The sequence below is a fragment of the Sander lucioperca genome, chromosome 7 (genome assembly GCF_008315115.2).
Source record: "Sander lucioperca isolate FBNREF2018 chromosome 7, SLUC_FBN_1.2, whole genome shotgun sequence".
Taxonomy (NCBI): domain Eukaryota; kingdom Metazoa; phylum Chordata; class Actinopteri; order Perciformes; family Percidae; genus Sander; species Sander lucioperca.
Genome location: NC_050179.1, coordinates 10,488,818 through 10,506,820, shown reverse-complemented (window position 1 = coordinate 10,506,820; position 18,003 = coordinate 10,488,818). Strand labels below are relative to the sequence as shown.

Genomic DNA, 18,003 nt, shown 5'->3' with positions numbered 1-18,003 from the left:
GCCGCCCACTAGATCTATCATTCTATCATTCTTCAGGGGCCTCAGCATCCCAGGATCATACACAGTCAAAACCACAGCAGTGAAGCATGGCGCTGCTTACATAACTCATCATCCACATGAAACACATGTACATTCACACTAGAGTCAGCCAGTCATTCCTGCTGCTTCACAACACAAAGTCTATCTGCTGTGACATATGAATATGGATGCTTTCACTGTTAACTAATTACTTCCCGCATGCTGGAACTGGAAATAAGTCTAAAATAGCATTGTTTACTATAATCCCTTTTCAGAAAGAATCAACATGGGCGGTGGTAAATGCTGCCTTCTGTTTCTGCTTCTTAAAATGGAAATAAAAAAAACACAAGTCAATTCAGTGGGTGCCAAAGGTTGATCTTTATAAGCACTGTTTTATGTCTATTTTCATTTGATTAAAAGCCGTATTTCAGACGTACTACTTTTAACTTTGGTGGCCAGCAATTGCCCTTTTGACTACACATATGATACAGTTAAGCATTGCAAACATGATTACTTTTGAATCCAAAGATGAGCTTAGTGTCCACCCCATCTATAACAGTTCAGTCCCACCTCCCTTTATAGCCTCCCAATACTCTCTGCAATTTAGCATTCATGATGTCTCCGAGTTTAATTAAAACAAACTAACCTATCGTTCCGGGGAATTTCAGCAACATGAAATCATCAAAACATTTTTTTTAAAGTCCATTAAAACTCGAGTCTACCAAATGTTTTGAGTCACGATTAGATACAAAGATTGCCTCAGAGGTGGAGGCTGCTGCACATGTGCCACCTGTTCTAAGGCAGGACACAAGGGTCCCAGGCTAATGCTCCAAATAGCTCATCTCCCCAACTGCCATCCCTCTATCTGTATGTATGAGATGAGCATGTGTATCAGCATGTACCTGCTGGCTAAAGTGCTGCCTTCAGCCCCGCATAACGCATGGATGTGCAGAGTACAATAAGTACTCCCTCCTCCTGCTCATGGAAGGAAGATTGATTTATGCCCTGAATATTCCCTCATCCTCCCCTGACATACTGTATGTATGGATGGATGGATGGATGGATGCATTAACCTCTGCCTCCTCTCTTTGTGACTCCTTTTTTTCCGCCTTAGTGCTATCTACTTTCCCTCTTTTTTTAGCATGTAACTGAATGCATCTCAACATTCCCTCTATGATGTGTGGATGAGCATGGCGGCCACAGTGAGCCAAAGCCCCAGGGACAGTCTTAAGCAGAGCCCCTGAGGATTCTGCTGATTAGCCGAGCCCATAAAGACCCTGTCAAAGGAGGAGCCGACTAGCAGGGCATAGCATAATCAATTTACATGTTTATGTACAAACAGATTATATCATCTGGAAGCATAAAACAGCAGTTTTTTTTAAATTTTATCTAAGAAAACAAGGCCTGAAATTACCACCTTAAAATGCTACTCTGCACATGTATCTGACCTCAGAATAACCTAACATTACATTAGCCTAACACACATCCACCACAACATAAAGATTAAACTCCTCCTACTCAGAATAATGTGGTTAGAACTCAAACACACAGTCATGACTTTAAATAAACACACATTTATATTGATTTATGTTAAAGGTCATACACTGTGATTGTATTTGCCTTTCATGTCAAGTTAAGCAATTTAATTAGTTTGTAATATATGAAGCAACATTATATAGCCCACTTGACAATTAACAGACACTCAGAGAATCTCCCTGAGTGCATCACGTCTTTGAGGCAGAGAGTATATATTATATATATATATATATATATATATATATATATATATATATATATATATATATATATATATATATATATATATATATATTACACAAAATTTACACAAAATTATGTAACATGCATGGATGAATAATTGAAAGACCACAGGCAAGTGGATTGAATGTTACTAATGTAGCACAAGGATATATCCCGCCTCTTCTGTTCTGAACCTGCATCCTGATTGGGCCGTTAGCTGGCTGCTCAGAGAGAGATCTAGATTCAAAGCTCATGGGGATTGTGGCTTCTCTTTATAGCAACACGGGTAAAAGAACCTACAGTATAGGTTCACTGAATCGCAACAGAATTGTTTGAGTGAAGACCAATGAGGCATTACCGAGCCACTCGAACATCGTAACTAAGCTTTCTAAGATTCATAACCTATAGGTGCCTGGGATATAAACATCTCAGCATGCGTGTCCCCAGAATCAAAGCAACACACAATCTTTGTAATCCAACCGAGTTCCTCTGCTATTTTATTGTACAACATCCCTCCCGCTCTGTCCCCTAAAATTGTGTAACCTTGGTTTGAAAGTCTCAATCAGTACCACCAACTCTGGTGCAGTTGAAACTGTCAGTCAGCTCCTGCCTCACTTCATTAACAAATGGCTATGCAGAACACTTTCATCCAGCGATTGCACACACAAGGTCAGTGAAGGAGCATAATGAATACCACGCACTATAGCACCTTCTCATGGCCTCTGGGAATAACAGTGCACCAACTATGGCCAGGCAACAATGAAGTGTTAACACACGGCTGAAGGGTCAACAAAAGGTCCTTCTGTTGTTATTTGGGCCCTAAGTACTTTACATACATGTTCCCATTAGCAGGATTATCTGGCTAATTGTAGTACAAGGCCAGGAGTATTACTGTTTCCAATGGTGGAAGAAGCACTCAGAGTAACAATACAATGATGTAAAAAAAATATACTCCATTATAAGTAAAAGTCCTGCATTTAAACTCCTACTTAAGTTAAAGTACAGAAGTTTAATCAGCAAAATAAACTTAAAGTACAAAATAGAAGTAATCATTCTGCAGAAAAATCTATTATAATATTTGACTTTTGACTGTTGAAGCTGCTTGAGGTCGGGCTAAATGTTTTACTGTTAGGTAGTCCAGTGGTTCCCAACCTAGGGGTCAGGCCCCCACACAATAAATCTGAGGGGTCGTGAGATGACGATGATGATTTTTTTTTTAAAATATGCTCCAATCTTTGTTTTTTGTAAAATATTTGATAATTTGACCTCTTTGGGCATTCTATGTTTTAAATGAAACCATGTGAGATATGTCTGAAACGTGACAAGGGGCTGCAAATACACTACGAGATTGGCACAATTAGTTGTTTTTTTTCAATAGCTAAACGACAGTGGTCACAACTGAAGCCACATGTGCAAAACTCTAACCACAGTCTGCATTACCAACAGTCACCTGAGCTAAACAGTTCACATCACCTGCAAAACTCATTCCAAGCAACACAACTCTTAACACACGTCTCAAAACAGACTCAGTGCAGCCAAACATTATGAACAATCCTCACTGAGATAACACACACTGTCACTCAGAACACACTGAGTAAAAACACTAGCATCAAACACCAATACATAAATTACAAACTTTTAATCTTTACAGTTTGAATAATTTAAGTGAGTTTCTTTAAAGAAAAGAGTGAAATGAACATTTTTATTTTACAACATACCAGTTTTTGTAGGAAACAAAAAAGAATGAAAATCAGCAGTTTGCTTCAATATATATCATTTTATTTTGCCTGTAGTACTGTATGTAATGATTGGAAAAAAAAGCCTGAAATCCTTTCTGTTTTGAATGTGTGGTTAACAGTTTTGAGCGCAGTGTGTTAGCATTTGAACAAAGTGCTGTGAATCCACAGTGTTGTGCAGGTGGTGGTTGAAGTCATGGGATAAGTGTGTAGAGTTTTGAAAACTGTGTTCAAGCAATGAAAAACGAACTAGTTTGGTTCACATGAACTGCTGCTGGTCAGACTGTAGTTAGAGTTTTGCACATGTAGCTCCAGTTGTGCCCACTGTCGTTTAGCAATCGAATCGAGTGATCGCATCAATTCTTCAAGGGGGGATTGATTCCTTGTGGAGGGAAATCTATTTTTAGAATGCATCTTAAAGAGCATGGCAGCACCAATAACAATACACAGCAATATATATGTGATGCATAATGCTTATTTTCATTAAAAACAGTATGTACAGTTAGGGCTGTACCAAATAGTTTTGGAGCTGTACCGAATAGTTCAGAGCGTTGACATTCAAATTCTGATTTAATGGTCTGCCTCCGAAGAACGAGCTGCGCTGAGCCACTGTCCGCTCTCTCTCGACAGCAGCAGAGAGAGACAGCGGGGAAAAACTATGAGTAGCCATCATATTTTCACATCTAACTCTGTGAATTAAGGGATTTTTAACTGGCTGTGTGTCACTGCAGCGCTGGCAGTACATGCCAGTAAAACTCTGACACTCCGAAAACTCATTTGGCGGCGTTTGTAGGCCTACTTCATATACTGTATACTGCACAGGTTTATTTCGACCAGAGTTGGTTGAGTTGCTTATTTAGTTTATTTATCAGACTAAAAAGCTAAGAGCTGGTTCCTTCTTTAACCCTCATAATGGTGAGTAATCGAGCAATCGATTACTCATGCCCATCCCTAGTAAGTCACAAACCACTGGTTTAATCTTTAACTATGCATTATCTAACTATGCATATTTTATAAGTTATTCTGTGTTTTATTTTATTATACTATATATATTTTTTATAACTATTAACTATAGCTTTTAAATATATGTAGTGGAGTAACAGTTACTTTCCACCACTGGTTGTTTCACTAATGTAGGGCATCACATATCAATTGTGCAGAGCAGCTCTTTAATATTCATCAACAGTGGAGAGATTTCCCTTTTATGTTAGCATTGATGATGCTAACATTTGAGAGTCAACTATTCACATTAACTTCAGAGGCTTCATACTTTGCCAGTCACATGTTGTCCAGATGATCCATTTAGTTGAAATCCATGGGGTATAACATGAGTGATGCAAGTATGGAGATGAGGGATGGGCACATGAAGGACATGTTTGATGTAAATGCACAGACTGCGATGATGTGGATATACAAGGGGTGTGGAGAGTGGGAGACGAATGAAAGCGCAGCATTGTCTCCGGCTCGAGAGCCCCATTTAGAATGAGCAATATGCCAAGACCATGATTGATTAAATCATGGCCAGACATCTGTGAAGTCAGCACTAAAACCACGGGGAATGATATAGTCCCAGCAAGCTTACACCTTGCATTTCTAATATACTGTGGACTTGTAACATTTAATTGAGCCTCTAAATTTAGCATCCAATTAAAGTGTGACTAAATCATTTATTATACATTTAAATGTGTAATCTATCATGAAACAAACAAAACAATGAGTGGCTCAAGTGGAATTAGTTTACAGCTCAGGAGAGGGATACACAGGAGTTTGCTAAAGGGCCAAGACATTTGAAGCATTCATTATATTCAGATCTCTTTTTCTCGATTGTTCACAGACTAGAAGCTGCCAGTCATTCTGTTTCGACTGAAAGAAATTAAATGAACCTCAGGTTAATCTAGAAAATACCACAATGCACTCAATCACGGTTAAATCGAGATGAGTCCTGCAGGCCAAGAGCTGGACTGAGCAGCCCGCGGTTCCTGCTTGCTGTTTAGTCTATTAGTGGATTTTACAATCCATTTAAGGAGGTTTCCAGGTGAATACAAAAGCTGGTAAAGCCAGATGTAATGTGCACAGCAAATTACACAGCAAATTGTACTCCTTTGTGGCTCTACGGGTTTAATCCTGAACAATGCAGATAGTTTTGATGTTCTTAAAAGCGACATTGTTACTGAAAGAATATTTTCATGCTTGTTTGTAACGCCTTGCAGCACTGTGTTGACTTTAGGAAAAGGCCAAAGGCTGCTTTGGGGCAAGAGACTAACAACATGAGCCACAAATGAACTAACATGAGACACAAATATCTTTCACTAGTTACGTAGATCTAAAGGCTACGTTTTTAAGATAAAAAAGGTGCTTATTAGTTCAGGGAAGACAATTGCTATTATGCTAAAGACACAAGAGACCCTGCAACTGTCTCCAGTTGCACAGCCCACATGTGCAGCTTCATACTGCAGCTGTGCAGTCTAGATATGAAAAAAGTTACCATCTGTATTGTAATACAGCCTTAGTTTTAAATAATGTGTCAAATTGATGAAACACTTGTGAATGGGTGTGACGAGTAAATCAGAATTTCTTCACCCTCCCCTGCCATTTTGTTTTAAGGTTGTGTGTCATATTATGCATCTCCCAATTGTCTCCAATTTGTCACAGAATCAAAGTGAGGTTAAAACAACCTAATTGGACTGCAGAGGAAATCAAGTGTGTCGCATCTGCCTAGGGCTGGACCAAACGCAGGATTTCACTCTGGCTCAATGGTGTTACACGCTGGCACAAATAATCAAAACCACCATCCATGGCCGAAAAATGAACAAAACAAGCACAGTGCGGTTTCAGCTTGTTGTTTCATATGACACAGCCACTGTACTCATTTGTGAGTCTTAAACTGTTCCACACAAAAAAATGGTCCAATTCCTAAACAAAATGCAAAACTAATTATTTTGGGAGATAGGGAGATGCGAGCGAGAGTGGTGCATCCTTTAAGATGAGTAGAAATGTTTTGGCTTCTAGTGTGTAAGGTGGCTGGCAAGGAAAAGGTTTATTTTTAGAAGCGTGTTTACGTAAGTGACTAACATGTTTTGGAATAATGAGGAGGCTCTCTAGGCCCTCGGTGGAGCTACAGAGACGGGACTTTCAGAGCAGCAGAGGGTGATTGAAGGAAGCTAATGAGCAGGAGGGAAAAAAACGAACACAGGAGTAGAAAGGACTGGGATAAAAAAAACATGAAAATACAAAGGAAATACGACAATTACCAATGGGAGGTCTCTGTAAGGCTGGAGCGAAAAGAAAAAAAAATAGAGATGAAATGGTGGAGAATGTCATTGCGATGGGAGAGATGATTATGGTCAGGAAAAAAAGACCACTGGCATGAGAAAAAAACTGTTTTTATTTGATTGACTGAAATGTTACCACTAAAAGCAGCGAAAAGGACTGGAGTACCAGTGAGCATCTCACTGCTGTGATTTATGAGCTCATTACTGCTTTACAGCTAACGTCCAAATTGCTTTATCTCTTTACTCATCTCAGCATTACAGGCATTTTTTCTACATTTGGTTTCATAGTCAGCTCTCATTTTTATTTCTGTAACAGTGTCAAGCTCTGGTGCTATTTCAGGTGCAGGTCTGTGGCACAATGCACTTAAGTGCAGTGACTCACCGAAGACACTACAAAACAAAACTACTCTCCTCGCCTAGATATATCCTTCACGTCCTTTCATTTGCAACTCATCATTCTCTCACATACAACAAGCACTCTCATACATTATCTGGTACCTCTTCTCAGGAGGGGGCTCCTGATTGGATGATGGTGGTGCCTGCGCTGTTTCCTGCAGGTCAGGGATATTGGCAAAGTCATCTTGCTCAGCCACACCAATGGCCAAAGCCAGGACCACCAGCTTCCCTTCACTGGCTCCCATTTAAAAATACAATAAAGAGATAGAAACAGAGATGGAACGAGAGGCGAGAAAAGATGTAAAGGATAGAGAATTCGGACATAAAGGTGTGGTGCAGGGGGAGAGAAGAAAAGAGAGGTCATTTCAGGTGACAGCGAGGACAGTTAGCAAAGAGGCGGCAGGACAATAAGAGAATATATGACATTAAACAGAGGAAGCAGTAACAAAGAAAATGTTCATCAGGGAAATCTGCAATGCCACATAAAACCCCAGCAGTAAGCACTTTATCCAGGGAAGGATATTAAGAAACAACCTTAAACTGAAAGGCCAAATTAATAATAATGTATAATGATTTTAATGAAGTGGTGCTGACAACAGGTGCAGGCTGTGTTCACGCTGTACAGACAACAAATAATTAAGGGAACTGTTGGTGATTAGTTAATGATTGTTAATGGATGTGATATTCAGCAGCTTGTATATCAGCTTCCACACATGTAAAAGGTATGTACAGGCCTGTATGCACACACACAAACACACACACTCGCACATCATACTCATAGTAATTAATTTAGTTATTTAACCTGCCTTTTGCTTTCCCTAGAGACTCACCTTTCCCATTGAACATGCCTGTCGTCTTTTTGAGTTGAGATTTAATTAAGCCTCATTAAGAAGATCTGGACTAATTGTTTCTATTTGAGTGACACAGTATCTTGAGAAGGTTGGTGTATGTCACCGCTTTCTGGGTCACTGCTCTCTCACTATCCGTGTTGCTCTCTTCTCATTTCATCTTCTCTATTACACTACACTTGCTCTCCAAATCCCCTTTCCCCCTCATCGCTATCCTCCACTCTTAATTCTCTGCCTCCTTCCCTACTTCCTGTCACCCACACGCTCAGTTCTATAGCCTAAGCCTCTGACTGCATTACAATACCTCTGCTAAGAAAATACAGTGCTGCCAAGCTGTGGAAAGTTATCACCTCAAAGCTCACAATTTCATCTTTCTTACATGCCGTCAAAGGCTTTTTTTTTTTTGCAGCACCATAAAGCCTTGTTTAATAATCTCTGTTATGTCTATACCAGTGGTTCCCAACCTTTTATGTCTGACCTACCCCCACAAACCCTTTAAGATTAATTTAAGTACCCCATTCATTAAGACCATTATCCATTGCTCACTATTTCCAACCGTTCATCCATTACTTTTAGCTAAATATTGCAACCGTTTATCCTTAGCTCACTATTTTAAACCGTTTAAACACTGCTTTTAGCTCACTATTTCAACCGTTTATCCATTACTTTAATCTAACTATTGTAACCGTTTATCCTTAGCTAACTAGTTCAACCGTTTAAATTAGAGATGCACCGATTACAACTCTCTAGGCCGATTCCGATTTCCGATTTTCATTGAGTTAGGCCAGCCGAAACTGATTTTAGCCGATTCCGATTTCATTTTTTTCTAACCACTTTACAGCACACACAAATATTTATTTTCTATCTTTTCTTTAATAGAACATTTTGCATAGAACATAGAACAGTTTTTGAACAGATAATCAATCGCTATAAAATAGAACTATATAAATTACTCCTGGTGTGGGAAATTCACACACATCTAAAGTGCAATGTTAGAACCATTTCCTTCTTTTCACATCCAATATCCAACTAAAAAAAATGTGATTTGGGTTTTTGGTGTCGTCCCTCCACGCCCTACTTTTTCCTTGCAGGTGTTGCATATTGCAAACTTGTTATCTGCACACACGCTGAAGAATTTCCAAACAGCTGACATGTTGCAGGTTAATTCACGAGGTTCCCTACATGTGCAAGAATAGCTTCACACCGCGAGCGGGTACGCGCGACACAGCGGAAAAGTTGAGAGAAAGGAAAAAGAGACCGTGCTGTCACGTCCGTGTGTGCGTGCGTCCTTGAGAACTGTAGCTAACTTGTATAACTTATGTTGTCATTTAATTGTAGCATTGACTGGCATGAAATCGGCATATGTCAGACTGACCTGCCGTTCGCCAGTCATGGCCGAGCACGTGAAAACCGGCCAATTCCGGTCACCAGCCGGTCAATCGGTGCATCTCTAATTTAAACATTATTTTTAGCTCATTATTTAAACCGTTTATACATTATCTTTAGCTATTTCAGCCGTTTATATTTAACTATTTAAACCGCTGCTTTTAGCTTACTACTTCAACCATATTTCCATTATTTCAACCGTTTAACCATTGCTTTTAGTTCACTATTTCAACCGTCTATACATCAGTTTTAGCTAACTATTACAAACATTTATCCTTAACTAACTATTTAAACATTGCTTTTAGCTCACTACTTCAACCGTTTATCCTTGGCTAACTATTTCAACCGTTTATTACTTTTAGCTAACTATTTGAACTGCGACCAGAAACGTTTTAGAATCGATGCAATCCAACTACTAGTAATTTCCTCACATGGGTTTCACCACTGCCACACCTTTTTAGGAGACCAGAGGCAGAAGTGAACGTGAACACAGATTAGGACCTATTATTTTGCCCCCTAGTCACCAAAGTAAATATTGGATATAAGTGGAGCATGGGTGGACTGGTCTATAAATATAATGGCATGGTGCTTTTAATGATACTATAAGTATAGGTTATTGGTTAATGGTTATTGGATCCCTCTTCTCCCACCACCTTTTAAGTACTCAATGAGCATTTACACTTCATATTTGTTAAACAACTAATGCACCAAACATTAAGAAAGCAGAGGCGAGAGAGGGAACAGGATAAGTTATTGGTTTTAAGCCACAAAGCATGAAGACCAATCACCCAAGAGACCCATTTGGTCAAATGGCTTCAAAGGCTAGATATCCGTGTCAATCACATAAACACATTCATTGAGCTATGATTCACCCAGATAGGGAATCTGGCCAAGATTGAAATTAACTGGCTTGAACAATGGGTCATGTCTATTACTGAGCGCTCTGTTATCAATCATAGGAGGTGTTGCTGTTGCAGAGAAGGCAATACATCATCAAATATGACCTCAATCTCACATTTACAATGATGAGTTGACTAGTTTAGTTGAGTATAGGCGATATGCTTAGTGACCTTGGTGGTGGCATGTGCTAATCGCTAATGCTCATTTGGCCGGTGACATTCGCTCAGCTGTGACATACTCAAATGCCCAGAGAAGCTTTAACACAAATAAAAAGGAAATAGGAATGGTGAAAAGCTACTGTAAAATTGATTCAGTGCAAAGGGACATTAAACATATGTTGTACCTTGGCATTGTCCTTCCTCAACCCTTCATCACCTCCCTCTCTCCCTCATCTGCCCTTCCTCCACTTCTGGCCTGAAGTAACAATATGTTGTGGAAGTAATGGTGCCGGTGACATAAGATCAATGCTTCAGGGTTAACACAAATCTACACACAGCTGCTTAACTCTTGTTCTTTTACTGATGCACAGTGACATGTGGACTGTGTGATGTACACATGCTGACACACATCAAACAGCACAACCAGCAGACTAAGATTTTCTATTAGCATAAAAGTTACCAGTGGTACCGGAAAAAGAGGTGCCATTTCAGTTGCAAATTCTCATGAAATATGGATTAGGCCTACTGGTGTCCCTCCTTAGCAGGATATTTAACAGTCATTCCAAAGGATGGCTCAAAAATAACATCATGTAATTGAGTGGGACGGTGTGAATATAAAATGTGACTTTTTATGACGCAAACTCATAAATTTTATGAACTAGCACCACCAGCTCTGTCCTGTAAAGACAATTGCAGCAGACAGGCTGAATGCCATCAAAACAGATGTTACTGTTTAGCAGAGCATACAGTGTAAACGAACACTTTTTCACAGAATGGGATAGAAATAGCCCACAATATGTCAAAACTTCCTTGCCATTTTTCAGGCATGTTATTCATTCTAAAATTAGGAAAAAATGTTTAACAGATTTCTCAATAAGAAGCTTTGTAATTCATTTTAACTGATCACTGATATATTCAGTTGACATTTGAAAGGATCATAAAACATCAAGTACCCCCCACATGAACTTCCCCTCTAAGAATACAATCTAATAAACATAATGTATAATTGTTTATATCAGTGTGTGATCTATAAAGTCCTAATAAAATGAGATGTTGATCCATCTCTTACACAACCACAGGGCTTAGAGCTAAAAGACAATAGCTTATTTACATTTATAACTCTACCCTTATTAACATCTATAATAGATTTTTCAAATCAAATAGGCCAACCTCTGGCCTTCTCATCAAGGTTCACCTTCATCATCCTACACCCACATGATTAGCTTTTACATGGACTAAATTGCGTTTTTAAATGTATATAAAAATGTATATAAAAAAAGTCTAAACTGTGTGCAAGAAAATCCTGCACATGCTCCAAATACATAATCATGTAAAGGGGGTCCGGGACTCCTAGGGGGTCCTCAAAGTTACTGCATAATAATTTGTATAATGTTTTGAAAGTTTTGTCAAAAATTGAAATGTCTTAACATGAATCCAACATATTATTGGCTTAGTATTCTATGAACTAAAAAGGTATGTAAAAAGGCTTTAGGCTCCCCACACATTATTGCAGGCCCAGTTTAATATGCAAGTTCATTTTATACAATATATGTAGTAGGGGGTCCCTCTCTCTCAGTTAAGGGGTCCGTGGCTTAAAAAATGTTGAAGACCCCTGATGTAAAGCCAGGGTCGTAGCACAAAATTCTGGGCCCTGTAGAAAGACATTCTCTATGGGCCCCTCCCCACATCCACAGCTATTCATTCTAGCATATTTTTGGGTACTCAGTCCCCTTTCCACCCCCAGTCCAACACCCCTGTGTAAAGCCATGAACCACAAAAACCCACCCCTACATAATAAATAATACACATTTATACATGTATGCACACAAGCACAGTAGTACATATTTTGACTGACAGGAGCAATATCCTTCCCTGTATATCAGATGCAAACTGAAAATAAAAACCCAAAAGAAGAGGCACAGAACACAAAGGTAAAAGGTAAACGCAGGTTAGTTAGTACTTAAACATAGATACATTATGAACTATTTGATTCATTCAGCATTGCATACTAAAGCAAATAATTACCTTAAAGCCTAAGCAGGTGACATTACAAAGACCTACATAAAGATATGAAATACAAAACACTACATAAAGATATGAAGGACGAGTTGCAGAGACTCACAGGAAGGACTTTGCATCCAGGCCGCGATTCCGCACCTGGTCCATCATGAAATCCCAGCTGCCAGGATTGCCACGTGAGCGCCCTGCTGCTCCACCTCCCCTATTGCGAGAGGCCCCTGATCCTGATGGGCTGCCCCGTGCACCCCTGGGACCGCCTCGTGTACCTGCACCCCCACCCTCACCACTGCTGCCACCTCCCTCTCCTCTCCCAGCACCCCCGCCTCCCCCAGGCTGTCCAGGTGCAGTGTGTAACTGTCCCAAACTCTGGGATGTGGTGGGAGGATGGCTAAGACCAGGGCCTGGTGGGTGGATGAGAGGCTGCTGAAGACTCTGCTGGCGCAGTAGTGTCCGAGGCCGCGAGGGGATGTGCTCCAAAGTGGACGCATACGATAAGACTGGATCCCCAAAGCTGGGAGGGCAGAGGAGCAGGGAGGAAAGAGAGCGCGAAGAAGGCCACGGCCGACAGAGGATAGGATGATGAGGATGGAGGAAGGAGTCAGAGGGCACGGAAGAGGAAGATGAAGAAGTAGATTTAGGAGAGGAGCCGTGGCAACAGGAGGTGAGTTGGTCAGAAGTGGTGAGGTCAGGAGATGAGACGTAGAAGAGAGGGAAAGAATCATCAGAGATAAGACAAGGTGGCACAGGGCAGTAGGGAGACACAGCAGAAGAAGTCAGGTTGACGTTAGGATGGTTACAGGAAAGTTCATCCAAACAGGAAGTTGATGATTGTGAGGGGGAGGAGGAGGAATGAGGAAGAGTGATATATGATGACAATGTGGAGAAGGCAGAGGGAGGAGCGTTGGGAGGTGGAGACAGGAGGAGGAGGAGAGAGAAAGAGAGCAACGTGAGGCAGCAGCAGTAACAGCAGTAGCAGAAATAGCAGTAGAAGGTGCAGCCTGAGTGATCGCTGTGTGCCGTGTACTGGTCATAGGGCTGCGTCAGGCAGCAATGTGCAGACTGTGAGCTCGCCCTGTGCGTCTGCGTCAGATGTGTGTGCACCTTGCGTGTCTGCGCGGCCTGAGTGTGCTGTTTGCGTGAGGGTGCGTTTCGCGTGGGCAGTGGTCGGATGTGCACTGTCCGCACGAGTGTGGCGCGATTCTGTGCCACATGACTGAGTCGAGGCACGTGGGTTGTGCTTTTGCAGGTTCCAGGCCTTCTTGATGAGGGTGTTTTGGTCTGATGAGAGATCCCCATGTCTTCTACTCGTCAGTCAATTTTTTCCATCTCTGATAGCCTCTCTTCCTGTCTCTAAGTCTTTTTCGTCTTTTAAATACATGCTGCACCTCTAGAGACATCCCAACAGCCAACCAAGTCCTACATTATGACTCCCTCCCTCTGTCAGCCTCTCATTTTCCACTCCTCCTCTTTATAAATGCTGTTAAATTGGCTCATTGCCTTTCTTACAAATGTTTCAGTAGTCACATCGACATGAAGGTGTGACACATTTTATTAGATGTCATCACTTACTTACACATACATCATTCCTGTGTTTTGTGGGCTCTACAGTATCCTGTATCATCTTTTTTAGATATTTTCTACTCACCAAATGTATCCTCCTCTCTCAGATCGCTGTGTAACCCAGACTACCAGAATTAGGTCATGAGAGAGCTATTCACATCAGTTAGGTGCAGTTTACTCCGCTCTGCATTACTTCACCTAACATCATTTTGCACAAGGCTTTTAGTGTCCATCATATTTAACAGTCACGAATAAAACGATAAAAAGTGTAATGAAAGGTTTTGCAGAAATAAAACCGTTTGTGGGCAAAACATAAGAAAAGGAGAATGAGAGGGGTGGCTTTGCACAGCGACAGAAAGATGGAGAGAGCAATGGGAACGAGGAGAGCAGAGGGTGACGATGGAGGAGAGACAGAAAATGGGGTGTGAAACACAAACACAAGAGACACAGACACTTATAGCAGCCTGAAAATAGAATCCAATTATAGACAGGGGGCAAAAAGAAAAATGAGAGAAGGAGAGAATGAAGAGTGAGGTAGTGATGAGTGTAAATGTGATGTGGAGGAAAAATATCACAGGCACGAGGTGCCAAAGGAAGGTGCAAAAAATCACGGAGAACTGAAAATGAACTGCCTCATTTACAACATGCCAAATATAGATTATAACTTATGTCATATGTCATGCCTGTGGGATACATTTAGTTAGTGACCAACATGCAGTTCACATTCCAGCCTAAATCTTAATTAAAAGGCGGGATGGCAAGGTATGAGGCATTATTTCAGTCAGTGTGAGAAAATGAGACTATTTCCGTATTGCATTTTTGAAAGTACACACAGGCAGTACGGTTCCTCACATGAATAAATCATATTCTCCTGCAGATTCATACACGAGGCTATATTGTGCAGCTGGGCCGACTGTGTCAGCTGAAGGTTTGAGTCAGTGTGAGGCGGCTCGAGCAACTATTGTTATCTTCTCATAATGACGAGAGTTCACATTTCCCCAGTGCTCACACCTTGATCTGTGCCCACACGCTCACCTCGACACCTGAGCTGCACTTTTCCCCCTGCTGAACTTGACCTGACTCTCCTTGTTTCTACTCAGAACTGATTCATTCATCTAATCATAGCTGCTACAAGAATAACATTTATAAGAATAACATTGCATTGTAATGTGTGTTTATTCTTCTGTGCCGTGATTGAAATGTTTGCTTTTTTTCTACCCGGTTCTGAACTCACTCGCTGGGTCTCAATCCTCCGGACTTCATGTGGCCCTGGACGGTTTGCCACCTGCCGGCCTTCACTCCCTCTGTCACCATGCTCTTCACGCTGTCACTGCGATAAGGACCCCCCCCATCATCCCCATGCCCAGTTGCTGCCCCCTTCTGACCCCCTGACACTGCCCCACTAAGAGAGAGAGACAGGGTGCGGAGGTCCCACAGCAGACAGAATGCATAGAAGAGGGAGAATAACAACAGGCAGAGGAGAAAAAGACCAAAGAGTGTAAGAAAGACAGACAAAAACACACTCACAACTGAAAATAGATTGAGTAACCACATGGCTAAGGGGGTGAGACAGATCAGCAGAGTGTGTGAGGGGGCATGTCTAGTTTTCCAGGCCAAGTGAGAGGCAGGAGGATGAAAAGGTCTGTGTGGAATCCAGTGTGGAGAAAGAGAGGGATGGGGGAGAAAGAGAGGGATAGGGGAAAGGAGAGCAGGGAGGAAGAGGAGAATTTACAGGGAGCCTGTGGAGGATGGAAAACCAGCAAGAAGTCACTTCTTTGAGCCTGGAGGACCAATACTACAGCTGCCAGCATTCACTAGTGGCAACAGTTTGTGGACGCTGGTTATTTAAGTCTCATTCTCTCATTCATTTAGGAATTTGGGGCTTGAGATGTGCAAGGAAATTCAATAGCAACTTAGAGCAACTGGAGGATGGCTTGTACTGAAGTCCCTCATGAACAAATAATCGACTCATTTGGGAAGTCATCCAAAGTGACATTCACTTAAATACAAGTGCATTTGTTGCTGTACAACATCAATTACACCATATTTTTAGATCTTAATGTATAATATTTAATTTTTAAAGATCTGCATGTCATTTGATCACCACTTAGCATCAATAACAGTAAACAGGAAGTCGTGAAATACCTGCACCACACAGTAGAAAGGATCATAAGGGCAATCTAATCAGTGTTCATACTTAAGAGCACTTGCTGACTCAGATTTCCTCCTAAAATTGGTTTTACATTTAAAATGTCATATCTACTCTAAAAGCAATGATGATCAAAAAATAAAGCACAGTAGTGCCCTCTGGTGACATGACTACATTTTATTAATATGCATGGTGCTCCTGCTCCAGGAGACACAAATTATGAGGCACAGAAGACAAGTCGTCTGGTGTGTAAGCATGGGGTTCGGGGGGTGCTACACTTGCATCATGTCCCTTTGAAGGTCACCTTTCACATTTAATTTTGACCAACTGACCTGACAGTGCATGCGGATAAGTCATCAATCACAACAACAGCATGGATGACACCGCTGGAGCAACGGTCAACACAAAAGACGAGGGCCTGATTTATCGAGCACAAGATGAACGTCTTTACTCTTTATTTAAGGTAGGAACACATAAATAAATGGGACCATGCATCACTTGTATTTACAGGAATATAGCATTCAGATATCAATCCTGTTTCTGACAGACTTAAAGGAGAACTCCGGGCAATTTTTACGTTAATCTTGATCGCTATACTTTTTTGAGTACTGTCTATAGCAAAAACCACGAGCCGAATTGGTGCTAGCAACATGGAGCTTCTGTAGCTAATGCCCAGAGCTCCCGTTAGCTAAAACTGCAGTTATGGGGGCATAAGCTAAAGAGTGCCTTTGTGCCTCTTAACAGACTCAAAATGCTATTAAAATGTCTGTGCAACATGAACAGGGCGCTTACATGACAACAAGATGCGTTTAGCAACTTAGCCATTGTTGAAATTCACATACCCTGTTAGCTGCTAGCTGCCGTCTGGGATGAGTGAGTGTGTTCAGCCAGGCTCCGGTAATAATCATCACGCTGCAGTCCCAGCGGGCGCTCGTTGTATTGTTGTCGGCCGCGTGAAGCCAGGAGGGCGGGGAGGAAGCAGAGGCAGGGACGTCGGCCGGGCATGCTAGCCCGGCTAAGGAAACCACAACAATCGACACGGACAAGACTCCTACTCACCAACGCCATATGGATTGCACACTAAATGGATATTTATGTTACAAATACACAATACAATACACTGCAGCGTGATGATTATTACCGGAGCCTAACGCATCTTGTTGTCATGTAAGCGCCCTGTTCATGTTGCACAGACATTTTAATAGCATTTTGAGTCTGTTAAGAGGCACAAAGGCACTCTTTAGCTTATGCCCCCATAACTGCAGTTTTAGCTAACGGGAGCTCTGGGCATTAGCTACAGAAGCTCCATGTTGCTAGCACCAATTCGGCTTGTGGTTTTTGCTATAGACAGTACTCAAAAAAGTATAGCGATCAAGATTAACGTAAAAATTGCCCGGAGTTCTCCTTTAACTGACATTCGAGTAGTGATTTAAAAAAGAAACTCTTTGACAGTTTTTCATCTCATAGCTGTCAGATTGATCAAATAAGGTATAATATACTTTGAAAAAATGGTTTATGTCAATTCACCACAAATTGTATCATGACTGTTGCTGACATCAAATGTATAACAAGTTTAATATTGAAAAATTATAATATTGAACCTCCAATCCAATTAATCCTTTAACGTGGAGAACGATCGTGAAGGGAAGGTAACCTGCTTGATAAATGAGACCCAGTGTCATTACAGAGATTGAAAGCGGCTGATCTCCAGAGAATCTCAAACAGGAAGTAATTCCTAGCTGCCTGTTGGCTTTAGAGGCATATTATTGGTTGGAGTCAGGAGATCGTAAAAATATCTTCATA

General features: G+C 41.1%; 1 protein-coding gene across 4 annotated transcripts in view; it reads right to left on the bottom strand.

Moving 5' to 3' along the window:
- Positions 1-18,003, bottom strand: part of syt7a (synaptotagmin VIIa) — a 75,959-nt gene that overhangs the window by 11,479 nt on the left and 46,477 nt on the right. For 2 of the 4 annotated variants that reach the window (XM_031283464.2, XM_036003773.1), the window contains 2 exons: positions 12,595-13,002; positions 7,283-7,414 (listed from right to left, as the gene is read on the bottom strand). In XM_031283464.2, coding sequence (XP_031139324.1) covers positions 7,283-7,414; positions 12,595-13,002 — 540 coding nt within the window. Of the gene's footprint in view, positions 1-7,282; positions 7,415-12,594; positions 16,752-18,003 lie in introns of those variants that run through there. The other 2 variants (XM_036003772.1, XM_031283462.2) reach the window with 2 other exon arrangements.